Source organism: Dermochelys coriacea, chromosome 8 (genome assembly GCF_009764565.3).
Source record: "Dermochelys coriacea isolate rDerCor1 chromosome 8, rDerCor1.pri.v4, whole genome shotgun sequence".
Taxonomy (NCBI): Eukaryota; Metazoa; Chordata; order Testudines; family Dermochelyidae; genus Dermochelys; species Dermochelys coriacea.
The window spans coordinates 79,006,627-79,033,365 of NC_050075.1; the positions used below are offsets into that span (position 1 = coordinate 79,006,627).

Below are 26,739 nucleotides of genomic sequence, written 5' to 3' on the forward strand. Positions count from 1 at the left end.
CAGTCCATTAACATTTGATTGCAATACTTTCAAGCGTAGGGCCCAATCTGGGAAGGTGGCAGGCAACTCTGAGCTTCAATGGAAGTCCGGGTGCTCAATATTTCACAGGACCAGATGCTTTCTTCTTGAGCCCAACATCCCAAAAGGAGTAAACAATATGAGATAGCTCCATTTTCCAGGCAATTCCAGATACCACAGTAACATGTTTTGATCCATCTACTAATGTGAAACTGACTAGAAGTAAACTGAAGCAAGTGCCAACAAAGCTACCACCACTCATTGGGATGGAAGTTTTTTTGTTAACAGGAGAACTCTTTCCTGCTGATAAACAGCAGCTACACTGCACGCCTTTTAGCAGCACAGCTGTAGTGGTACAGCTGTGTCGCTAAAAGGTGCATAGTGTAGACAAAACCTGTTCCTGCCCTGAAGAGCTGACATTCAAGGAACAGACAATGGGAGAGGAGAGGGATACAACTCACCGGCAAAGTTGTCAGGGTGATGTTTTGTGTTCCCAAGTCAAACAACAATCAAGCAATGTTTGTCTTTTAGTGAAAGGAATAATTACTGGAAAATATCCCTGAAGGGAAAGTAGTGAAATACTGTACAATTGTTTGAAATAAATAGTGAAAAAGCTTGTTGCTATATAAAAGCTGTTTAGCTACATAATTCTTTTCTGACACACGTTCATTGAGGAGTTAATCTTATAGCTGTTCTGTTGCAATTATAAGGTAAGATGCATTATCTTTCTCTCCACAGGGTGAGCAGGGGCTTCAGGGTCATCCAGGAAAACCAGGTAGAAGAGGCCTTCCTGGGGTACAAGGTGATCAAGGCCCACCAGGAGATCCTGGATTGAAAGGGAAGACTGTACGTATCTACCATGGATGATTCAAAACAATATTCTAACAATTCAGTCAGCAACATGGAATAATAACCAACATGCCTGCTAATATTACAGGGAGAACTTGGAGATCAAGGTTTGATGGGGTTTCAAGGATTCCCAGGTCCAAAAGTACGTGTGCATCTTTTTTTTTTTAATTACATTTTAAGCCATTTGCAAAGAAAGATGGGACAATTTTTAATTGGTTTTAAATATATCCAGAATTATTGGACTGTTGCATGTGTCGAGCAGAGGTCAAAAAGTAGAATTAGCCCTTTTTGACCTGAGTGGTTAGCCAACATTCAGGGCCCTGTGGGTTGTTTCTGTTAGGAGGAAAAACTGATGATGGAGTCAGGAATCTGTGAGGAAATACTGTTTATTTACAAAGAATGTACAAATTCCTCTTTCCCTGAACACAGGAGGAATCAAACTATGGGAGAGTGTTTCCTTGCTCACAGCTCCAAGCCCTTTTCAGCCAGCACTCAGCCTAAAAGCTCTCGCTCTCTCTGTGCTTTTCTTAGGGCCACGCTCTCGGTGCTTGTCCAGGCTGTGTCTGGCTTTCTGCACTTTCTCTTGGTATGTTTACACTGCAATTGGACACCTGTAACTAGCCTGTGCCAGCTGTCTCGGGCTAAGAGTTTCAGGCTAAGAGGCTGTTTAATTGCGGTATAGATGTTCAGGCTACAGAATAAGCTCTGGGACCCTAGAGCCCAGGCTATAGCCAGAGCCTCACATCTACACCACAATTAAACATCCCCTTAACCTGAGCCCCACGAGCCTGATTTAGCTGGCACGGGCCAGCCGCAGGCTTTTAATTGCAGTGTAGACATACCCTCTTTGTCTATTTTGATGGTGTTTCTCCTGCTTCTCTTTCTTTCATGCACACACCTCTGTTACAATACCCAGCGAAGCCCCTCTCCTACATAGTGTCAGAGACCTGTGTTTGGGGTGGAGGCCTCTACTATTTCATATAGGACCTTGACTGTTTCTTACAGCTATCTTAAATAAAGGGCAGCAGTTACATCCCCCAGCTTCCTTGAGTTTTAGCTTAACCCAGAACAGTAATATTCTGAGCCCTGGTCTACACTACCAACTTATGTCAATATAACTACATTACAACTACAGAAAAACCATACCCGAGTGACGTAGTTATACCAACCTAACCCCCAGTGTAGGCAGCGCTATGTCGGCGGGAGGACTTCTTCCATTGCCATAGCTACCGCCTCTCAGGGAGGTGGAGTACCTATGTCAATGGGAGAAGCTCTCCCATTGGCATAGGTAGCATCTTCATTAAGTGCTACAACAGTGAAGCTGCCGCCACTGCAGTACTGTAAGTGTAGACAAGCCTGGAGTCAGTTTGTATAATGTTTTCACTTTGATTGCTCTTAGCAAGTATCATGCTTCCACTTTCCATACTGTTTTTTCTGAGAAAAATAATTGCTTACATACAGTAGTTTTGGCTGATAGTGGGTAGATTTTAATCTGTCAAATGTTCAGGTGATTTAAGCTTTTTATTTTTATTTTTAGGGTCCTGATGGGGACATTGGTTTAGTTGGAATTCTGGGTCCTAAAGGTCCTGTAGGCCAAATCGTAAGTATTATATGTAATTCTACAAAATAGTTTTCACAATACTGTTTAGTTGGTGCATCTTCATTTTCTATAGCCTTTTCACATAGAGCTCTGTAATCAGATTGAATGAGCCAAATAACTCCCTTTTTCTTCATAGCAAACCAGAACATTTAGTCAAATGTCCACCTCTCAGCTGCTAGAAAGGGCCAAACTCTGCCTCTGAAGGGCAAATTTGGCCCCGGGAATAGTTAATTCAGATGTCACATTTAGGAATTATTCCTTTTAACTGAAGGGTAACTAAACTGAATTAGCTGCTTGTGTCCGACCTGTGACAGCTTTTCACATTGTAATTTTCTCTCCTGTTACACATCCAAAAATCTGGAGGCACTGCTGGGATTTATCAACAGCGGTATTTGAGGGAATACATCCATCTCGCAATCTGGGGTGATCGCCTGTTTGCAGCTCTGCACATCACATTGTAAAATGCTCTATTCGTCACTGCCAATGACAGGGTCTTAGCTCTTGTGATATGTGCCCTGACATCACTTCTGGGAGAGTTTGATTAGCTAGTGTCTGAGATAACCAGCTTGAGAGACTTATTTTTATAGCTGTTTTCTCTTCCTGATCATCAGTATACAGGACAGACAATGGTTCTGAGCTATTTGCCCAAAAGGAGCTTTATCATTTACCAGAATGAAATAGGAAAATACCTCTGTTAGCAGTGTTCACTAGTCGTCTTATATGATTATTTGTGGGTAGCAATATACCTCAGGATGTGGCTGACGGTAGCTCAAAACAAGAAATATTTGGCTTTTGGGTAAATAAAAGACTTCATTTACCATGGTTTTAGTGCTCTGACTTTCATAGCGATACAAAGGCTCTCCAAACACATACAAATACTTACTGATTATTAAAGTAATTATCTGGTTCATTGCCTGTTGATAGTCTTCAGAAAGCCAACATTGACATGGCACTTTGAATACATATGGAATCCTATGTTGCTTCATTACTGTGCTGTTGAAAGTTTTAGGTCTATAATTATGCATGGAGGCATAGTATGGTGTTATTTAAATATAAATACAGTTATTTGAAGACTAAGCAATCTTAAAAGAGAGTATGTGTTTTTCCCTGAGATTTTCTTCATGTTGAAATCATGATTAGCTAGTAAATCCTTTGTTTGTTTACAGGGATACACTGGCCCCATTGGTCAAGAAGGCATAATAGGCCCAACAGGCAAACCTGTAAGTTTAAGTCCTTAGGTTTCCCTTTACATTTCACATTATTTGTTAGGATGTTCTTTCATCCAGTGTTTAATTGTGTCTTAATAGAAGATTTTTACAACTTAAGCAACAGCTAGCAAGACTATTTTTGTATTACACCATATCCACACACTACTGCATGTGACTTTAATATAAGCAGAGCAAACTAAAAGATGGCAAGAGTCATTGGAGTGAACCAGTTTTCTTCTTTGACAATGCAGTACACATAGGGTGAGATTCCATGCTGCTCCTCTCATTGGCTCAGCACAGATTTTGTAACCCACAGGGAAGAGGTGCCATAGTGGCTTCAATTCGTCTTTGTACTCTCCCAGTCCTGGAGAGGACCTATCATAATACAGACAGCCTGTGGGCCTGTGTAAATTAAGGCAGCCTGCTTGGGTTGTCCTCTGGCCCAAAGTGCTGCCTATAATCTCTGTGCTGCTGTGGCCCTACTCACATCCAATTCTTCCTGCCCCTAGCGCCATCTCCAGCACACACTCTATGTCAGGGCTCGCAAAGGGGACCTTAAGGAGGCAGCCTTATGGCTCTCTCATCAGTTCCTGTGCTGGAGAATCCTCTCTTGACCAGATATGGGGCTTTTAGGGCCCCTTTACACTTTCTCGTGGCACAGAGGGGCAGGAGCAGGAGTGAGGATCTCACCTGATATCTTTATGAAGTTGGAATAAAGATCAGCAAAATAATGTTTATATACAGTAGTTAATATTTAGTATTTGTAACATGTATGTAACTGGAGTGAAGAAAGAGAAGGGAAATAGGATTAGAACATTCTTGGCCCTTGTTGAGAAAAAGGCCACACCAACAAAGTACAATATTTGCATTCCTTTTTTTCCCCAACAAAAGGAAAGATGACAACTCTTACTCTAGAATTTTTCTCCACAGTTGTCTGAAGATTGTTAATGTGCTTCATGCAAGCCAGACAATCAGTCACTGTAATAAATAAAAAGGTTTAGCTGTGATTCATTTTCATAAATCAGTGTGTATCCAACCATCAAGATCCAAAATTCTATGCACATCAGATTAATTGCTAGATTAACATTTTTGGAGACACAGTATGAATGCAAAACTGGCCAAGAACATAATATAGGCAAAGAAGAGATAGCTAATCTGCCTGTAGTTGGGAATTAATAATGATCATGTATATCGTTGATGACAGAAATAAAAGCAGATGTGGAAATACCCATACAATGTCGCATGGAATTAAATGGATTTTCTCACTTGCAGATAATATATAGTTTAATTCACAGCATTATGATGGCTTAAGCACTGAACTCCAATGATGGTGGTTTAAACATGCTGCAAGATTTAGCTAAACAAACAGCTAAACAGGGAAAAACTGACTAAAAGAAAAATAATATTAACCATTTTCAAAAAGAGCAAAAAATGGAATTACAAACTGAAAAGATAAAAAACAAAATACAGAGATCACAGATCATGCTGATGTAACTCCTTGTTTAATCTGTAATCTATGTATCTATAGTACAAACTGTGGCCCCAGTCCTGCAACATTTGTACACATGAAGCAATTAATATTAAAAGGACTGCTGATGTGAGTAACTCACGTGTATATGTCTTTGCAGGTTCAGGTCCTAAAATATTACAAAGTGCACTAGATTAACAGTCTCTATTTCTTTCAGGGATCCAGGGGCGAAAAAGGCTCAAGGGGTGAAATTGTAAGTCTAAACATCGTTTGTATATTTATTTTTTGGCTGTGTCTTGCCATCAGAGTACTGTGACAGCAGCACTGCCTGGTGCTCCCACAGTATTCCCAACTAGAGTTGGGCAGGAAACTGTATTCCAGTCCTGGGAAAAATTTTGAGATTTTAAAACATTTTCACATCCCGAATTGGGATGAAATGACAAAATCTCTAAATTTTTTGTGAACCAACAATCCAAAACAACATTCAGTTCAGGCCAATTGAAACGTTTCATTTCAATAATTTTGAAACACTTTGTTTTGATTTTTACCTTTTAAAACATTTTTCTTGTTATAAATTAACTTAAATTTCAAAACAAAAAATCAGTACTTTTCATTTAAAAAATGTTGAAACAGGATGTTCTGATGATTTCAAACCATTTTTTCAATGGTTTAAAATTGGAAAGTCACTGCCACTGTCCCTCAAAAAGTTTCAGTTTCAATGAATTGGCATTTTTTGATGGAAAAATGTTTTATTAGCAAATTCGTGACCAGCTCTACTCCCAACTGCTCAGTGGCTGGCTGCGATGCCTTTCCATTAGTATAATAGCTGACATATGTACTCCCCTCCCACTTGCATGAATATGCTGCCCACGGACACAGACCTTGTTGACTCTGATCATAAAATAATTGTATATTTAAAATGTATCCCAGTTAGGAATTTAGCCTACAAGCCCTCTTGTCACTCTAGTACAAGGGGTGGGTAAACTACGGCCCATGGGCTGCATCTGGCCCTCAAGCTCCCGCCTGGGAGTGAGGTTGGGGGCTTGCCCCGCTCCTGCACTCCAGCCAGGGAGTGGGATTGGAGGCTTGTCCTGCTCCATGCATGCCGCGGCTCTGCACAGCTCCTGGGAAGCAGCTGGCATGTCCCTTCTCCGGCTCCTACATGTAGGGGCAGCCAGGGGGCTCCGCATGCTGCCCCCGCCCCAACTGCCAACTCTGCAGCTCCCATTGGCCGGAACCATGGCCAATGGGAGCTGCAGGTGCAGCGTGTGCCAACAGGGCAGCTTGCAGAGCCACCTGGCCACACATCCACATAGGAGCCAGAGGGAGGGACATGCTGCCGCTTCTGGCAGCTGCGTGAGGTAAGCACCGCCCAAAGCCTGCACCCCTGACCTCCTCCCACACCCCAACCCCCTGCCCCAGCCCTGATTTCCCTCCTACCCTCCCAACCCTCGGTCCCAGCCTGGAGCTCCCGCACCCCAACTCTCAGCCTCACTCTGGAGCCCCCTCCTGCACCTACTCTGAACCCCTCATTTCTGGCCCCACCCTGGAACTGCACCTCCAGTTCAGAGCCCATACCCCCACCACACCTCAACCCCCTGCCTAAGCCTAGAGCCCCCTCCCATACTCTGAACCCCTCTGCTTTGCCCACAGCCACTTCCTGCACCCCAAACCCCTCACTTCTGCCCCCCTGAGACTCCACAGCCCTAGCCGGAGCCCTCACCCCCTTCTGCACCCCAATCCCCCATTTAATTTACATTCATGGCCTGCCATACAATTTCCATACCCTGATGTGGCCCTCAGGCCAAAATGTTTGCCCATCCCTGCTCTAGTAGCTGATACTCTAATCCCTGTGCCACAGCACTACTTGTGAATCCTATCCCTCTATGTAATCTTACACAGAGAGACAGGAATTCACAGGCTGTGTGAGTATATGCAAAAGCAGAGGTTGAGAGCATGCAGGCCAGCAACTGAACATATATGGACTGCTATAGTAGCAGCAGACACTGTTGAAGTGGTATATACATGATTAAAAAAAGAAAAGGAATACTTGTGGCACCTTAGAGATTAACAAATTTATTTGAGCGTAAGCTTTCGTGAGCTACAGCTCACTTCATTGGATCTATAGCTCACGAAAGCTTATGCTCAAATAAATTTATTAGTCTCTAAGGTGCCACAAGTACTCCTTTTCTTTTTGCGAATACAGACTAACACGGCTGCTACTCTGATACATGATTAAGTCACTTTCATCTTATTCTTCTCCTCCTCCTTTTTCTTCATCATCATCATCATCATCATCTTATTATTATTTTAGCTTTCTTAATGTTATGAACGTCCAAAATATCTAACTAAGATGCACTGCATTGCATTGGGCATACAAGAAATTGCCGACTAACAATGACCATGTAGAGGGCTGTTGTCCATTGCTGCAATAGATATATATGTGTGTGTGTGTATAGTATAATATATATAAATTGTTATAATGATTTGGAATGCCAATGTTTTCTAGTAACTAACCTATGTAACCTTATTCCTTTTACTCTCGTTTTCCCTCTCCTCTTCCCTCCTATTGTTTGCCACACTTGCTTGTTGTGTCTTGTCTTAAATTAGATCATAAGTTCTTTTGGTGTCTACTTGTGTGTTTGCAGTGACCTAGCACAATGGGACCCCAATTCTGACCTAAACACTACAGAAATAGATATTTTAAAGCAATTTGGAACATTGCTGAAGGAATGTGGGCTGTGTGCTTAGCTAACTCCGAATGTGTTGATGTTCATTTTCTGAAACCGTCCTTTTTTATTTTAATGCTCTTGAAACAATTCCTAGCTGAGGGACAGAACAAATGCCACAGTGCTCTTTTAAGATTATTCCCTAGATATTTAACTCTCATTTCCATTCCTTCAGTTTAGGACCTGCCCCCACAGATGCTGTCTCTCTAGGCAGTGTGGAGCTAAAAGTGCCCTTCCATTTTGAAACCAATGCAAATGCTTATTCATCAAGAAACACTGGTTTGTTTCTATTACCTGTACTCACATTTAACACTCAATTCCTTTTTTAATGTACTCATCTCATGAGACTCTCTTTTCAGAAGAAAGAAAAGGAGTACTTGTGGCACCTTAGAGACTAACAGATTTATTAGAGCATAAGCTTTCGTGAGCTACAGCTCACTTCATCGGATGCATTTGGTGGAAAAAACAGAGGAGAGATTTATATACACACACACAGAGAACATGAAACAATGGGTTTATCATACACACTGTAAGGAGAGTGATCACTTAAGATAAGCCATCACCAACAGCGGGGGGGGGGGGGAAAGGAGGAAAACCTTTCATGGTGACAAGCAGGTAGGCTAATTCCAGCAGTTAACAAGAATATCAGAGGAACAGTGGGGGGGGGGGGGAGAAATAACATGGGGAAATAGTTTTACTTTGTGTAATGACTCATCCATTCCCAGTCTCTATTCAAGCCTAAGTTAATTGTATCCAGTTTGCAAATTAATTCCAATTCAGCAGTCTTGTGTGCAGTGATATTAGTTTAAAGGCAAGTGTGAGATTAACCTGAGGGACACGAACAAGTTGTCATTAATTCCAGAAGTTGTGGGTATGATTTCTCCCAGATCCAGATACCCCTCAGTCGATTCTTGGAATTCCAAAATAATGACAGAAGTCATTTCTATTTCTCTTGACCCAACATTGGCTAAGACTCACAGAGACATTCTTTGGGGACAATGAATGGACCTGATTTTCTAATGGCTCACTGATATAAAATGCTACCAAATCTTAATTTTTCACTCATGCTGATCAAAATGTTTCTAATACCTACTGTCCATTCACTTTGCACAGATAGAAATGGCTCCACAAGAGGAAAAGCAGAGGAGAATTAGGCCCATTAGTTTTTTAACAGACAGAAGTAACCTGAATGGAACTTCATATAATTTCACCCCTGCCCTCCCTCATAATTTACGTGGTTGACAGTGGATTTTTTTTAAGTTCTCTGAGGTTTAAATAAATGTAAAGCATTACAAACTCACAGTAGCATCCTGTGCCTTTCCTAGTTTGAACTGGATAAAATGGATGGCTCTCAACATTTTATAGTACCCAGAAAATATAGCTCTTAATAAAAGACTGTCCACATCTCAAGGAGCTGCTAGTGTAAATGTTAGATGTGATATAATGAGTGGTGGTTAGAAACAGCAGGGAGGGAATGGGGAGATGTAGGGTGAAGGCGATAGCAATACAGTCACTTGAATCTTCAGGTTGTATATATGCACATCTTGGTGGTTCTATACATTTTGTTTTGTTTTCCTTTTATAAAAAATATTTCAGGTGGTGTTAATGGCTCCCTTGTTGCAAGCATTGCAGAAGAATTGAATTTGCAGTAGGGATTTAAATGAGGAGAGGGTGTTGGCAGACATGAGGAGGGGGTTTCATGTGTAAGAGGCAGTATGAACAAAGGTGTCTCACCTACTTGGCATTGATAGTTATTCACAGTAACAATAAATTAGCATATTATATCACCTTTTATGGAATTGCTCTCTAATATTCACTACTGGAACTAATACCGTCTACAATTTTGTGAGCACAATCATAGAATATCAAGGTTGGAAGGGACCTCAGGAGGTCATCTAGTCCAACCCCCTGCTCAAAGCAGGACCAATCCCCAACTAAATCATCCCAGCCAGAGTTTTGTCAAGCCTGACGTTAAAAGGAAGGAGATTCCACCACCTCCCTAGGTAACCCAGTCCAGTCCTTCACCACCCTCCTAGTGAAAAAGTTTTTCCTAATATCCAACCTAAACCTCCCCAACTGCAACTTGAGACCATTGCTTCTTGTTCTGTCATCTGGTACCACTGAGAACAGTCTAGATCCTTCCTCTTTGGAACCCCCTTTCAGGTAGTTGAAAGCAGCTATCAAATCCCGCCTCATTCTTCTCTTCTGCAGACTAAATAATCCCAGTCCCCTCAGCCTCTCCTCATAGGTCATGTGCTCCAGGCCCCTAATCATTTTTGTTGCCCTCCGCTTGACTCTTTCCAATTTTTCCACATCCTTCTTGTAGTGTGGGGCCCAAAACTGGACACAGTACTCCAGATGAGGCCTCACCAATGCCGAATAGAGGGGAATGATTATGTCCCTCGATCTGCTGGCAATGCTCCTACTTATACAGCCTAAAATGCCGTTAGCCTTCTTGGCAACAAGGGCACACTATTGACTCATATCCAGCTTCTCATTCATCATAACCCTTTTCTGCAGAACTGCTGCCTAGCCATTCGGTCCCTAGTCTATAGCGGTGCCTGGGATTCTTTCGTCCTAAATGCAGGACTCTGCACTTGTCCTTGTTGAACCTCATCAGATTTCTTTTGGCCCAATCCTCTAATTTGTCTAGGTCCCTCTGTATACTATCCCTACCCTCCAGCGTATCTGCCTCTCCTCCCAGTTCAGTGTCATCTGCAAACTTGCTGAGTGTGCAATCCACACCATCCTCCAGATCATTAATGAAGATATTGAACAAAACCAGCCCCAGGACCGACCCTTGGGGCATTCTGCTTGATACCAGCTGCCAACGAGACATGGAGCCATTGATCACTACTCACTGAGCCCGACGATCTAGCCATCTTTCTATCCACCTTATAGTCCATTCATCCAGCCCACACTTCTTTAACTTGCTGGCAAGAATACTGTGGGAAATCCTATCAAAAGCTTTGCTAAAGTCAAGGAATAACACATCCACTGCTTTCCCCTCCTCCACAGAGCCAGTTATCTCGTCATAGAAGGCAATTAGGTTAGTCAGGCATGACTTGCCCTTGGTGAATCCATGCTGACTGTTCCTGATCACTTTCCTCTCTTCTAAGTGCTTTAAAATTGATTCCTTGAGGACCTGCTCCATGATTTGTCCAGGGACTGAGGTGAGGCTGACTGGCTTGTAGTTCCCTGGATCCTCCTCCTTCCCTTTTTTTAAAGATGTGCACTACATTAGCCTTTTTCCCTTCATCCGGGACCTCCCCCAATTGCCATCTTTGAGTTTTCAAAGATAATGGCCAATGGCTCTGAAGTCACATCCGCCAACTCCTTTAGCACCCTCGGATGCAGTGTATCCGGCCCCATGGATTTGTGCTCGTCCGGCTTTTCTAAATAGTCTAAATAGACTTTTTCTAAAGTCCTGAACCACTTCTTTCTCCCAAGGACTGGTCACCTCCTCCCCATACTGTGCTGCCCAGTGCAATAGTCTGGAAGCTGACCTTGTTCATGAAGACAGAGGTAAAAAAAGCATTGAGTACATTAGCTTTTTCCACATCCTCTGTCACTAGGTTGCCTCCCCCATTCAGTAAGGGCCCACACTTTCCTCATCAGCCTACTAAGCACACCTACTAAGCAATGAGCACAACTGGGGTAGAGTTCACCTGTAAAGGAGACATTTGCACCTTCCCAAAGCTAGAGCCAGTTCTATCTACATGATCCTCTTGCTAACATATGTTAGAGCAGCTTAAGGCTGCTCTAAACTATACTGGCTCTTATGGCCTCTAAGAGCCCAATGTACTCACTAACTGGAAGTTGCAAAAACACAGTGGAACCCTGGCCATGACTGCTTTCTCCCAGTCACATTCCCTATTCCCAAGTATGGCAATTTTCCTCCACCCTTCACCTGTTCCCAGTTACACAGCAGTACAGTCTGGATCTGGTCCCGTATTTCGTTAGGGTGGGATTTTCCAAAGTGCTCAGTATTGGCCTAATTCTGGGGCTACTGAAGCTAAGCAAGTGCTAAGTACTCTTGAAAATCCCACCCTAAAATAAGAAGCAGACACACATTTTTTCAACAGTCATAAGTCATTGAGTTATATCAGTGGCTCCTTCCAATTAAAATAACCATGTATTCTACTTTGTGCAGCCAGTCTGTAGTTTAAGCATAGGTCACTGAAGTTATTACCATCCTTGTGTAACTCAGCATGGTACTTTTCTACAGTACAATATTTTCTCTAATTTACACTTCTGAATTAGCTATACATCAATAAAATGCCAGCTAAATTTACTTTTAGGGCTGCAGACAGATTGTTTGTGATCTAATATAAATAACATTGTCCCTACAGGATGAAGTTCACTCCAGGGCAGAGGCCTGCACAAGGGCTCCCATGCATTTGAAGCCCCACATTAAGGAGCTTTTGAATCCTCTGCATTGAGTGAATTTCATCCTGAAGGTTTCATTCATGAGATTTAACCATGGTTAATGTGGGTAAGAAGAGCATGTCAGGAAAATAGATCTACCAAAGGGAATATTGAGGATAAAGCAACAAAACTTCAGGCTTGGTCTACACCAGAAATTTTATGTCAGTATAACTATTTCACTCAGGCCTGGTCTCCACTAGAGGGGGGATCAATCTAAGTTACGCAGCTTCAGCTAGGTGAATAACGTAGCTGAAGTCAACGTACTTAGACCTATTCACTGCAGTGAGTCGACAAACCCTCCTAACTCCTGGAGTAGACAGTGCTATGTCCATGGGAGGTCTTCACACATCAACATAGCTACTGCCTCTCAGGGAGTCCTCCTGTCAGTATCGGTAGTGTCTTCGCTGAAGCACTGGAGTGACACAGCTGCAGTGTTGTAAGTGTAGACCTGTGTGATGGGATGGATCACAGAACCCCCCTTGGGGTTGCCAATTGATGTGCCAAAACTACTTCTGTCCCTGCTTTCCCTGCCACCTTGGGACTCCAGCACCCTGTCTTGTTGAGCCAGACACACCAGTTTGCTCCAACACAGACCCAGGGTCTGAACCATGTGCCCCAAAGCTGCAGACTTAACCGAAAGCAGCTTAAGAAGTGTTACTCAGATGCTCAACTCCCAGTGAGGTCCAAACCTCAAATAAATCCATTTTACCTTGTATAAAGCGTATACAGGGTAAACTCATAAATTATTTGCTCTCTATAAAACTGATAGAGAGATATGCACAGCTGTTTGCCCCCCCCCCACCGATATTAATACATACTCTGGGTTAATTAATAAGTAAAAATTGATTTTATTAAATACAGAAAGTAGGATTTAAGTGGTTCCAAGTAGTAACAGACAGAACAAAGCAAAATAAAATAAACATGCAAGTCTATGTCTAATATAGTAAGGTCTGGTCTACACTAGTGGGGGTGATCGATCTAAGATACGCAACTTCAGCTACGAGAATAGCATAGCTGAAGTCGATGTATCTTAGATCAACTTAGAATCTCTTCGCATCCTCACAGCGTGGGATCAATGGCTGCCGCTCCCCCATCGACTCCGCTTCTGCCTCTTGCCGAGGTGGAGTTCCGGAATTGACAGCAGAGTGATCGGGGATCTATTTATCGCGTCTACACTAGATGTGACAAATCAATCCCCGATAGCTCGATCACTACCCGCCGATCCAGTGGGTAGTGTAGACGTGGCCCAAAAAAACTGAATACAGATAAAACCTCACCTCAGATGTTTCAATAAGCTTCTATCACAGACTGGACGTCTTCCTAGTATGGGCACAGTCCTTTCCCCTGGTACAGCCCTTGTTCCAGCTCAGGTGGTAGCTAGGGGATTTCTCATGATTGCCCCCTCCTTTGTTCTGTTCCACCCACTTATTTATCTTTTGCATGAGGCGGAAATCCTTTGTCCCTCTGGGTTCCCACCCCTCCTTCTCAATGGAAAAGTACCAGGTTAAAGATGGATTCCAGTTCAGATGACATGATCACGTGTCAATGCAAGACTTCATTACCCACTTGCCAGCCCACAGGTATACAGGAAGACTTAAAGTAAAACAGATCCATCTACAGTCAATTGTCCTGGTTAATGGGAGCCATTAAGATTCCAAACCACCATTAATGGCTCACACTTTGCATAACTACAATAGGACCTCAGAGTTATATTTCATATTTCTAGTTTCAGATACAAGAGTGATACATTTATACAAATAGAATGACCACGTTCAGTCGATTATAAGATTTGTAATGATACCTTACAAGAGACCTTTTGCATGAAGCATATTCCAGTTGCATTATATTCACACTCATTAGCATATTTTTATAAAATCATATAGAGTGCAAATTCATAACCTGCCCTAACTCTTCTCTCCTTTCCCCAGCTACCTCAGAAACTGGTTTCATATGCTGGGCCAGGTCTTCAGCTAACGTAAGCCGGTGAAGCTCCATCAGCTTCAATAGAACTATATCCATCTACAGCAGCTGAGGATTTGGCTCATAATTTTTTGCTTTTTAGCCTTCAACAGCAGGCCAACTTGTATCTAAATAGGGACCCTGGCTTGAAGTTGCAGATACACTTTGCTGGACTGAACCCTACTCTTCTATTTGCAGCAGACATTTTCTTTTCAAATGAAGGGATTCTTATCCCTTGCAAACATTCACAACTGAGTTTCATTTTCCCACCAAACATTTGCTTAAAGGTCAAAAACACCCCTCGAAATATTCCTAATTTCAGTCAAGCAGCACTGCCTGTGCTGAATGAGAAGATACTGAATATTCTTCATTATTTTCTTCAGCTGATGATGTATGCCTGTCATAAAGTCATAGATTCCGAGGCCAGAAAAGGGACTGTTGTGATCATCTAGTCTGACCTCCTGGATAACACAGACCATAGAACTTTCCCAAAATAATTCTTTTTGAACTAGAACTTGTCTTTTTAAAAAACATTCAACCTTGATTTTAAAATTGTCAGTGATGGAGAATCCATCACAACCCTTGTTAATTGTTCCAATGGTTAATTAACATAAGAACATAAGAATGGCCATACTGGGTCAGACCAAAGGTCCATCTAGCCCAATATCCTGTCTTCTGACAGGTTTCAGAGTAGCAGCCGTGTTAGTCTGTATTCGCAAAAAGAAAAGGAGTACTTGTGGCATCTTAGAGACTAACAAATTTATTTGAGCATAAGCTTTCGTGAGCTACAGCTCACTTCATCAGATGCATTTGGTGGAGCTGTAGCTCACGAAAGCTTATGCACAAATAAATTTGTTAGTCTCTAAGGTGCCACAAGTACTCCTTTTCTTTTTGTCTTCTGACAGTAGCCAATGCCATGTGCCCCAGAGGGAATGAACAGAATAGGTGATCCATCCCGTTGCGCATTCCCAGCTTCTGGCAAACAGAGGCTAGGGACACCATCTCTGCCCATCCTGGCTAATAGTCATTGATGGACCTATCCTCCATGAATGTATCTAGTTCTTTTTGAACCCTGTTATAAGTCTTGGCCTTCACAACATCCTCTGGCAAAGCGTTCCACAGGTTGACTGTACATTGTGTGAAGAAATACTTCCTTTTGTTTGTTTTAAACCTGCTGCCTATTTCATTTGGTGACTCCTAGTTCTTGAGTCATGAGAAGGAGTAAATAACACTTCCTTATTTACTTTCTCCTCACTGTTAAAAATTTATAATTTATTTCCAGTCTGAATTTGTCTAGCTTCAACTGCCAGCCATTGGATCTTGTTACATATACCTTTGTCTGCTCGACTGAAGAGCCCATTAGTAAATATTTTTCTCCATGTTGGTACTAATAGACTGTAATCAAGTCACTCCATGACCTTCTATTTGTTAAGCTAAATAGATTAAACTCCTTGAGTCTATCAAGGCATGAACATCTTTCCTGAATTGTTGGCACCAGAACTGGACACAGCAGCCATCTCATCAGGCCAAACACAGAGGTAATATAACCTCTCTACTCCTACTTGAGATTCCCATTTATGCATCCAAGGATCACATTTTTAGCCCTTCCTGTCATCATATTGGGATATAAAAACATGTAAAGGGTGATTCTTCTCACTTACACTAGTGTAACTCAGGAAGAATTCCACTCCAGTCATCATTGTTACACTGGTATAAAGGTTTCAGAGTAGCAGCCGTGTTAGTCTGTATTCGCAAAAAGAAAAGGAGTACTTGTGGCACCTTAGAGACTAACAAATTTATTAGAGCATAAGCTTTCGTGAGCTACAGCTCACTTCATCGGATGCGTTGTGTAAGACAATGATCAAAACCATGTGTCCTGATTTTCATAGAGGCTGAGCACCCATGACTCTCTTTAAATCAAACAGGAGTTATGAGTGCTCAGCACCTCTGAAAATCAGGCCACTGTGTTTACGGTCCTGATCCTGCGAACACTTATGTATATGCTTAACTGTAAACATGTAAGTAGCGCTGTTGAAGTCCCTGATTGCTTAGGCTTAAAGTTAAACACATGCATAAATGTTTGTAGGAATTTTGAAGTATCAAAGAGAAAAGAATGGAGTTTGGGCCTTTGACCTTTTGTGCTAGCTGTCAAATTAAGGGCTTGAAAGGATTAAAGAGCACACTAAAAATAATTCATTTTATTCTTTTTTTTGGTATTAAGGAACTGGAGTTATACTTTTATCACTCGTTTACTTATCCTTTGATCACATTAACATTTAAGTAGATTCATAAAGCTAATCCTATACATTCCAGGGGAATATTCTGCAATTAACTTAATTCATAAAATGTGCAATTTAACCTTCTACTGCAGCTCTGTGGCAGAAAGGTGCATTTATAATGTTTCTACAGAATTTCCAACATACTATTTGAAATTTTGTTATGTTTAAAAGACTTGTAAAAGTAATGGATGTAGATCCTTGAAGTTTTAAAGCATTTAAGAAATGTAATATGCCCATGGGGGTTTTCCCCAGGTAGCAGTTGGCTGCCAATTTACCTTTTCATATGGGATTTGATTAGCAAGGTCAGGAGATAGTGGATCAAGGCAGTCTGAGTCACATCACCTATTTATAGAACAGTTTAAATTCATTAGAACAATACAACTGTCAATAAAATCCCTCTCTATAAATCTCAAGTGTCTTAATATAGTTCCACAGACATACAGTTGTGGTGCATACACCAAAAATATAAACTCGTTCAGCTATAAGAGAAATCCAGTGAAAGTTCTGAATCACTGTACACAGAACAAAGACATCTATTCACCAGAAATAAGTGTTTACATAGGAGCAGTATAGATCATTGAAGCCTTCACATCTTGATGTAACTTGGCCATTGTGTAACCCAGTCCTGAACCAAGATACAGAAATATCTCCTTACACTGTGGAAATCATTCTTTTTGTTTCTTTTCACCCTTTCCCTTTCTTTTTCTACCAATAACGATATCAAATGCACTTTGCTAAGCATGATCAAAGAATACCACAATATACATGCATTGGTTTGAAGGATCCTTGAGACATATTGACAACAAATGTGCTACTGATCTGGGTAATTAAATGCAAAATTTTCAGCTGACATAAACTGGCATAGCACTGTTGAACTCACTTGACTTACACCAGCTGAGAATCTGACCCAAAGTAGTCATAGGAAGATTTTGCTAACATCATTTCTCATCAATATTATAATAACAATAATATTTTGTGCCTATTTAAGCATAAGAGCTCAAAGCACTTTTAAAAGTCAGTAAGTATTATTTGTTGTAGATGGATTAAGTGAGGCAGAGTGAGGTTATGTGACTTTCCAAAATCACACAGAGTTAGTGGCATAGTTAGGAATCAGAATTTTAGGTTATATTACTGTTCCCCTACATTAACCACTAATCAATGGTGCCTCTGTAAAACAATAGTAGATGTTGGTCTGCGGGATGGAGGTAGTGGCTTATAGTCTTGAATATGCATACACTGGGTGAAACCAGGTAAGTAGGATCCAGTGATAGTAGATGATGGTTGAAAAGCTGACAAAATTAAATATCCAAACTGATTCAACCCTTAATGCCTTCACATTAAAAATCAGCAAAGGCTAAACTTAAACATAAAGAAATGTCCTCAGTTTTAATTCCCCTCCATAATTACTATACAGCTGTTTATAGAACAGCAGCACTCACAAAATACAGATTTGAGCTATGGAGATTGAATCAAGGTGATCGTAACAGCTCCCATTGAAAATCAAATGCGCTCTCACATAGCTACCATGTGTTCTGTCCCATGAATTTTACATCATATGGGCTAAAGAGTGTGACCAATGTGCTTCTAGAGATCAATAGATCTGAAAAGTCTCAGTTACCCAAATGAGTCTCTTTTATATGATCTTATCTTGCATCCTTCCATTTAAATGTGTGTGGACTAGCATGGGACACAACCCTGCATGCTCTAAACACCCCAAACTCCCATTGACTTAGTTGGCAGTTTGAGATGGAGGATGATGCTCACAGTTGTTCTGCACAGTGATGCTTATGCACATGTTTCTTTTGAAGTCTCTTGGATGACATACTACTTGTTGTGTATTGGTTAGAGAACTGAAAGGAACAGATGAAATGGTTTACTACTAGGATGAGGGTTTTGGCCAGGTCTACACTAGAAACTTTTGCTGGTATAACAATGTTGATTAGGGATGTGATTTTTATGAGGTCTACACCCGAGGTGTAGACTTTTCTCTTTCCTTTTCTACTTGGGTTAACCTTTTGTGTGTGTTGTACACATTATGCCCTGCAAGGCCCCTGCCAACTGTAATTGGTTCCTCCTCCCTTCCTGCTGCCTAATTCCACCCTTAAATGAAGTTCCTCTATGGTCAGCAATGGTGGTGACATGTTGCTTGCACTAGAATGAGAGAAGTTTGCAGTGTCAGGGCCCATGATGTAAGTGTTCCATGTCCTGAATCAAATGTCATACTTTGTATTAAGTGTACTTTTATAAATAGTTTATTAAGGGCTAATAATTTATTAATATATCATTTAGTAAATGGTTGATCAACTATTAGAGTCCAGTAAGCCAAGAAACTCTTTATAACCATTTATAACACTTTGTGCTAATGTGCTTATAGCTATCCATAACACACACTACTCATGTGTGACATGCTTATAAGATCTATTAAATATTTATTAACCCTCTGCACACTATTTATAAATGTACTCTTAATATCAAGTGTGATCAGAAAAACAGAGGGTTGTATTTATATCCCGCACTGTCAGTCTGGCACCTTTCATAAGAACAACACTTAGTTTTTAAAAATGCACAATGCAGTACATTCAGAAGTGGAGACAAATGGTCTACAGCTCTACCAAGAAATTTTTGTGCAGATCACAGCTGACTACACTTCATTATGGCATTTTCTGATTTAAAAAAAAAATCAAATGTAGAAGGATTTTTTTTAACCCTAACGCATTTTATCTTCCTTTCTCCTAGGGCCCTCAGGGACCACGGGGTCATCCAGGTCCACCGGTAAGTGTATAAAGAGCTATTTTTATCTAGGTTCTCCTTGCATGTGTGATTTAAAGAAGCCTGCAATACTTAATAACTGCTTTCTCTTGTTTTCTAGGGTCCACCTGGGGTACCTGGTCCAAGAGTAAGTTTCATAATTGTGCTAACTGCAACTCATTCCCTCATTGTTGAAAGTGAAAATGTTGAGACCCTCTTCATAGGGTGTCGCTTCCTCCATCATCTCAAGTGAAATTCAAATGTTTTTTCTTTAGCACTCATCACTATAATATCTAAGCTCAGATATAGATGCTATGCTAAACCTCCTGTCTGACATCTTCTGTTGTAGTAGTGCTACCATGTTGCAGGGTCCCAAAAGGGCAAATCACATGCCTATGCTCACACACTTGGACTACATAAACTTCACTCCAGTTTTAAAGCTTACATGTAGGAATTCAGCATATACAAATTCTGAAGGGAAGTAGGATGCTCCATGGTATGTCATTCACCAGATGCATTCACATCAAATGTATCCATCTTCTTCTAGAGGATTATTATCCAGCATTTACTGGGAGGATTTAGTGTTCTAGTCCTTTTCTATTATTTCTGCTCTATTGGGCAGCCCCCTTCCTGGGCCACCCTCCTGAGTCAGGTCATGGTATGACAGATGCTGCACCCCCTCCCACTCTGGCATTCTCCCTACAGTAGGGACTAGGGTGGCCTGTGGTATAGGAGGCAGCTGAACTAGTTGGATGCCAGCCAAGGACTCCCTCACATCAAAGGACTTCTCAACTGGCAAGATATAGCACTTTTCACCACTAGAGTAGTGCAAAGGGACCAGGGAATCTGGCCCATGTTGTATGTGCATGACTAGAGACTGAATTGTTTTTTGTTTATCTTGTTTGGAGAGTAAATGTCACCTTTTTCTCCATTTATAAATAGTATTTGTAACTGTTGATGTATTAGATTAGATGGATGGCAGACAGGTTTGGAGCCAATATTTGGGCTGGGGATTTTTTGTTTTGTTTGTTTTATTTTTTTTCCAGGAAAATAACTGATAAAAGAAACTAAAGTAATTTATTTTTTAAAATTACAATTCTTTAAAATAAGAGTATCCCATTTCATCCGTTTGTTTTTTCTTTTTAAAAGTAAAAATTCACATAGTTTGTAATTTAATGGATGTGGAGCATTCAACTAAATAATTAGAAGGCCTCAGAGATTTTGGGGAAGTTGGGCTTTTTTGTCCTTTTTGATACATACACATTTATGTGCAATATGTTTTAATCAAGAGACTTTCAAATTCTTCATCAGATATAACTGGTATATTTCTGCAGCAATACTTGAAGAACTTACAACCTTAATTTTATTCTCTGTTGATCTTACTGCTGATCTTCAATGGTTTCTTACACAGAAACAAATGGACATCAATGCTGCTATTCAAGCGTTGATTGAATCAAATGGTGCACTACAGATGGAGGTAATATATCTTGCTTTATTTACATTGGCACATACATTAGAAAATTTATAAAGAGTTGGGTTTTTTAAGGTCAAAACATGGCTTCTTCACAAAGGCTTTATTGAAAACAGAGAGAAACTAGAAACTGTTTTGTAAGGAAAAACTAACCCATGTATAATATGATTAAACGCAATTGGATATATAGGATGCAATTTAAGTCAAGTTTTAAAAACCACAGTATTTCTAATGTTTAAATAGGATTAAAGAGGATGGAAAATATCAATCCATTATACAATGTGAAGTGTAAACATTCAGCTACATGTCTACAAATGAGACTGTCATTAAGGCCTTGATCCATCAATCACTTATACACGCTTAACTTCATGCATGTGAGCAGAGTCGTTGCATCAATGGGACTCTGCACATACAATGAACTTACTCACATGTGTAAAGTTAAGCACATTTGTATGTGTCTTTAGAATTGGGACCTAAGACTATTAACTCTGTTGTTCAAAATCTGACAGTGTAAGGTATCGCTTATAAAATAAACTAATTTCTTTCTTTTTTTTCTTTTTTGTGCATTCAAATTTCCATTTCCATGTATTATAACAATGTTTTTGCATGATTTTTAACCTGACTGTAACGCCTTTGCTCCAATGATTTTAATAAAATGTACTAATTATTTTTAATTTGAATAAATCATTTCTATTATCTCATACGTGGCCGGCTGCATGCATCATAAACACCTTTCATTTCTGCATGTGGTCTCCACTGGGCATTTGATTTCACTGCATGCACTGCTGCTATGGCGTTTTTGTGATAACATTATTGCTAACGGCAGAGCTACCAGAATACTGAAGTAACTTTACTAGATCACAGTGCAGAGATATTCAAAACGCTACACTACCTTAGCAATTTACTGCACAGTATCAAGAACCCCCTCGGCACTCGGGATAACCCAGCACGCATCTGCAGGGATTTGCTTAACTGTGAACGTAAAGTATCAGATGGTAAGTGTCTACTTTCATCAAATCATATATACCATCAGGATTTAGAAATAATTTCTAGAGCAAAACCGTAATGGGTGGCATTTTAATAACTGTATTAATTTTAACTTGTTAATTCCATATAACTACTGAGTACCACACACCTATCCATAATGGACTTACCTGTCATTTTATTCCCAAAGCTGCTTCTGCTCTCTATGGATGATGAAAAAATAATTGCTGCTTCTTCTAGGCTATTCCAACCTGCCAATACTCAGTGCTGAATTTCTTGTGAGTGGCAGGATCTTTAAAACAATCTCAAACCTGCATTTTCTCAGTATGATACTCTGATCATGCTGGTGTAAACCAGGGGTAACTCAGCTGAAGTCAGTTGATGTACACTGATGGAAATCAGGCTTAGAGACTTCTTACTGCCCACACCCAGACTTCTAAGTTTACCTTTTTCATTTGACATTGTGGGTTTGCATACACTGAAACTGGAAGATTTCAGAGTAGCAGCCATGTTAGTCTGTAACCGCAAAAAGAAAAGGAGTACTTGTGGCACCTTAGAGACTAACAAATAAGCTTTCAAAAAGAAAAGGAGTACTTGTGGCACCTTAGAGACTAACAAATTTATTAGAGCATAAGCTTTCGTGAGCTACAGCTCACTTCATCGGATGCATTTGGTGGAAAAAACAGAGTAGAGAATAGGGAATCTCTACTCTGTTTTTTCCACCAAATGCATCCGATGAAGTGAGCTGTAGCTCACGAAAGCTTATGCTCTAATAAATTTGTTAGTCTCTAAGGTGCCACAAGTACTCCTTTTCTTTTTGAGAATACAGACTAACACGGCTGCTACTCTGAAATAAGCTTTCGTGAGCTACAGCTCACTTCATCGGATGCATTCAGTGGAAAATACAGTGGGGAGATTTATATACACAGAGAACATGAAACAATGGGTGTAACCATACACACTGTAACCAGAGTGATCAGGTAAGGTGAGCTATTATCAGCAGGAGAGTGGGAGGGAGGGGAGGGGGAAACTTTTGTAGTGATAATCAAGGTGGGCCATTTCCAGCAGTTGACAAGAAGGTCTGAGGAACAGTGGGGGGAGGGGAAATAAACATGAGGAAATAGTTTTACTTTGTGTAATGACCCATCCACTCCCAGTCACCTATCACAATATCTCCATATTGTTTACATGTTTACAGTAGGTTATAGATTTATTATTCAAAAATCAATTTTGGAGGTAATTGGATATTTAAAATATTTGCTCTAACACTGGATCACTGGCTCCTAACACCATACTCAAAATTGCTTAAACTTCTACAGAAGTGCTCATGGCCATCACTGCTCAAACTGGCACAAATCTATATGCATTTTGCACTAAGTTGATATGAATGTATTGTATATGTAAGGTATGTCTTCTGATGTTAGCATATTTAGTGTTCGCTGCTCATACCAACACCCTCAGACTGCAGCTTGACGAAACTGGGCATATTGACATGACTGACTGAAGTGCCCACTCCTGGAAGTTCTTACATGTTTTAATAACTTTATACACATGAACTAGTCCCATTGAACTACTCACATGTATAAAGTTACTCATGTATGAAAGTATTTGCAGAATCTGAGCCAGTGGCATCATCTGACTCAATATGCAGAATCTGAGTTCAGTAATTATCACAGTTTCCTGACGGTATGGATTTGATCCTGCTCCCACTGAAGCCAATTGTGACTTCAAAGGGGAAAGGATTGAGCCCAGTCATTACATAGCATAAGAATAGAGCATATAACAGGCTATTAGACAGTGCTTTGGAATGTCCTGTATTATGTTCAAATATGGTGAAAGCTGGCCATATTGTATAGATATGTATAATTATATTTTTATTTTAACACTAAAGTATTTCAGATATAGAGTAAATAAAAAACATGCTGAAAATCTATTTTTTCTAATATTTAGTAACATTTTCACACCTTTTAAATCTAGCTTTGTTATAGAAATAATTTCTCAAATATCTGATCCAGCAACGAACTTTGTGTGGATAAAGGTCTATATTTTTATAATAAAAAATGTGTATAAACAGATATATTGACAACTATTCTATTTGAGGCAATCATTAATCAATAAATCTTGAATGGTCATTGAAATGTGACATCAATAGAAGTATTTCACATACTTCACCGTCTGAGTGTGTTCATTATAAATATCTGCAAATCTTTCCATTAGCATCAGGAATTTCTTCCAGGTAACAATTGTTAAAATAAAAGCAAATATGCAAAAAGGAAATGTATTTATAGGTAATGGGGACAAAGTACTTATTTTCAAATGTAACTTTATGTAAATTTTAAGGGGAATTATTGTTGTGCCCTCTGATGAGCTAAACAGCATGTATATGCCATCTAACCGGGTAAAATTGTCCAGAATCAGTCTTTGTCAGAGTCAACTTACTGACTCATACCTGATTGTTATTAGCCAATCATGAGAGAATTTTCTTCCTATATGTAGACTCTTTATTTTCTGTGGGCCAAGTCCTGGCCCTGAGTAACCAGACTGTGCACTGTGGATAGCTGCAGAGGTCAAGAAGGAAGGTATCTCCCTTCTGAAAATTGTGGAGCCGCAATGGAACAACTCTGAGACCACTGCAGACAATAGCTTCTACACCCCCTTTGCAAATGAGGGAAGGGGAAACAACTGGTGAATCATCAGCCCTTGCCCCACTTCTGACACTGCCCTGTGCATCAAGGTGCAGGGTGTGCAGACAGCAGTCACCTAGCCCTCCAACCCTTACCCTGCAATGGAGCTGTACTTCCCTGTGGTGGTAGGGTTTGCCTGTATGTAGCAAAAGTATTCATTTTCACCATAAATGTATGCACTGGCTTTCACATATTGTAATGATTTAAACATGCATAAACATGTTTAGAAAACTCAGGTAAAACAAGACTCTCCCAAGGAGCCTAAGGGAGTTAAGTAGCCAAATCCCAAACAGTTGAGGATTAAAATCTCATTGTCTGTGTCATAATAGCATGGTAAAAGCAAAGGATAGGAACATCCCTCATGCAGTAAAAGCCGCAAGAGGCTAAGGGAAAGGAAAATTCAATGAGGTTTCTTAAACAAAGTTGTTCCATCATGGGGGTTTGCCCCCCTCACCATGGCCTCTGTGGGTTAGACTCCAAACTCCATGGGTCCTCCAGGATCCACATGAAGCCAGAGCTATTCTCTCAGGCTCTAGTACCCAGGTGTCATTTCATTTTGCCTTCTCAGTTCTTGCTAGTTCACTCCCAGTGGAACTGCACTATAAGAGGTCCAATTGCCCCCAGGACTGCTCTTTGAAAGAGCGGTTTCTATTACAGAAGGGGCTCCACACAAAAGGTAATAGAGCCCCAGGATATATTATCTTGTCTACTTAATCCCCAAAGCACTGATAAAGAAAGGATGTGCTCAGCCCTCACTGGAAGCCACCCATTCCCCTTGCACTCTCCTGCATGGATCCCAACCCCAAGGAGAACCCACCATATGGTCCTAGGAATGTGGGTGGGGAGAATGCTGCAAGAGTGACTGACCTCATCTTCCATGCAGGCTGGGGGAGATTTGCACAAAGGAACCACCATTTGTCGATTCTGGGGCACAGTCTAGCCCATCTTTAACTGCCGCTTAGGAAACATGGAACTAAATTCTGCTTTATTTTAGACATGTCATTTGCACTGTTTCTTCTCTCACTGACTTTAGTGGGAGTTGCACCAGGATAACAAACAATTAATTGGCCTTAATATTCTATCCCAAGTATGAAAGCAAACACTAACCAACATCTTTAAGCACATTACACACACATATTATAGAGAGGGTCACCTGTGATCTTATCAGCAAAAGTGAAATGAAGGTAGGGAAAATACAAGCATTTTGTGCACTCCAGGCCTTACGTGCAAACAAACAATTTGCTATTTTATGATCTGGCACTTGTACTAATTTCCTTTTCACAGAAATTGATGAGCATCTATTACACTAACTATAGAAAAAGGATTTCCTCTCAGAATTAATTTTGAAACAAATCTCTAGCTACTGTATGTGGAGAAGAGGATTCAGCATTAAGAGCCTAATTTACATTTCCTAGATGCTGAATAGTCAGTATTATTTATAGAATGAACATTAGTTCCATCAAGGAAATGTGCTCTAGAATCTAGAGTGGATAAGAGTGTACCAGTTCTAAGTGTGTAACTGTTAATATAAATGTAAAACTTAAGATATCTTTCTTGTAATTCCAAAGCTTAATTTTTTTCTCTGTTGGCACAGGCCTTTCAGTACATTTTTCAAACTGTATTTTACTTTTAGATTAGTTACAATGTCTGCCATGTATCCAAACCCCCTGTTGTATCCCTCTAGATAGAAAACACACTTAAATAAACTCAAACAATCAAGAGAGAGGGGATTAAACAGAACCCAGGTCATAAATACAGATGAGGCGTGCTGTACATCAAATATAAATTAGCTGTGCTCAGACGCAGCGATTATGACTTTGTCAGAGTAACAGGGTGGCAGGAGCTATGATCCAGCATAGGAATGCTGGGCTCTTCTGCTGACCACCCTGTTAGAGCCCTGCATAAAGCTGCAGAATAACTTGTACCAATTCATGATGGCAGGTACTGCTTAACAACTCCACCACGATGTGAGAGGTCCAATGAACCTCCGGTCAGAGGAAACTGAGGACAGGGACATGGAGGAACTAGCCAGGCTTGGGATGAAAATTTAGGCTTATGTTCGTGTTTTGGTATTATTTGAATAAAGCCAAATCCCAGGAAGAGGAGTACGTTTGACCACCTATAGCATGCATAGATTTTGTTGGGAGCAGACCATCTGCTCACATTCAGTATTTAGTATTGGAAACAAAGGACAGAGTTGAAAATCCCAAACTGGTACAAAAGCCATAGGAAAGGTAAACAGCAGGGAATATAGTTATTGAAGACATGACACAAATGTGGAGGCTTTGTGGGTTTTGGGGTTTTTTTGGTTTTG

At 40.5% G+C, this 26,739-nt stretch overlaps 1 protein-coding gene across 2 annotated transcripts in view; it reads left to right on the forward strand.

Annotated features, from left to right (window-relative positions):
* Nucleotides 1–26,739, forward strand: part of COL24A1 (collagen type XXIV alpha 1 chain) — a 253,935-nt gene that overhangs the window by 222,006 nt on the left and 5,190 nt on the right. The window contains exons 49-57 of one of the 2 annotated variants that reach the window (XM_038412721.2): nucleotides 757–864; nucleotides 956–1,009; nucleotides 2,405–2,467; nucleotides 3,634–3,687; nucleotides 5,361–5,396; nucleotides 19,275–19,310; nucleotides 19,408–19,434; nucleotides 20,698–20,763; nucleotides 21,584–21,752. In XM_038412721.2, the coding sequence (XP_038268649.1) occupies nucleotides 757–864; nucleotides 956–1,009; nucleotides 2,405–2,467; nucleotides 3,634–3,687; nucleotides 5,361–5,396; nucleotides 19,275–19,310; nucleotides 19,408–19,434; nucleotides 20,698–20,763; nucleotides 21,584–21,752 (613 nt within the window). The remainder of the gene's footprint in view (nucleotides 1–756; nucleotides 865–955; nucleotides 1,010–2,404; nucleotides 2,468–3,633; nucleotides 3,688–5,360; nucleotides 5,397–19,274; nucleotides 19,311–19,407; nucleotides 19,435–20,697; nucleotides 20,764–21,583; nucleotides 21,753–26,739) is intronic. The other variant, XM_038412722.2, reaches the window with a different exon arrangement.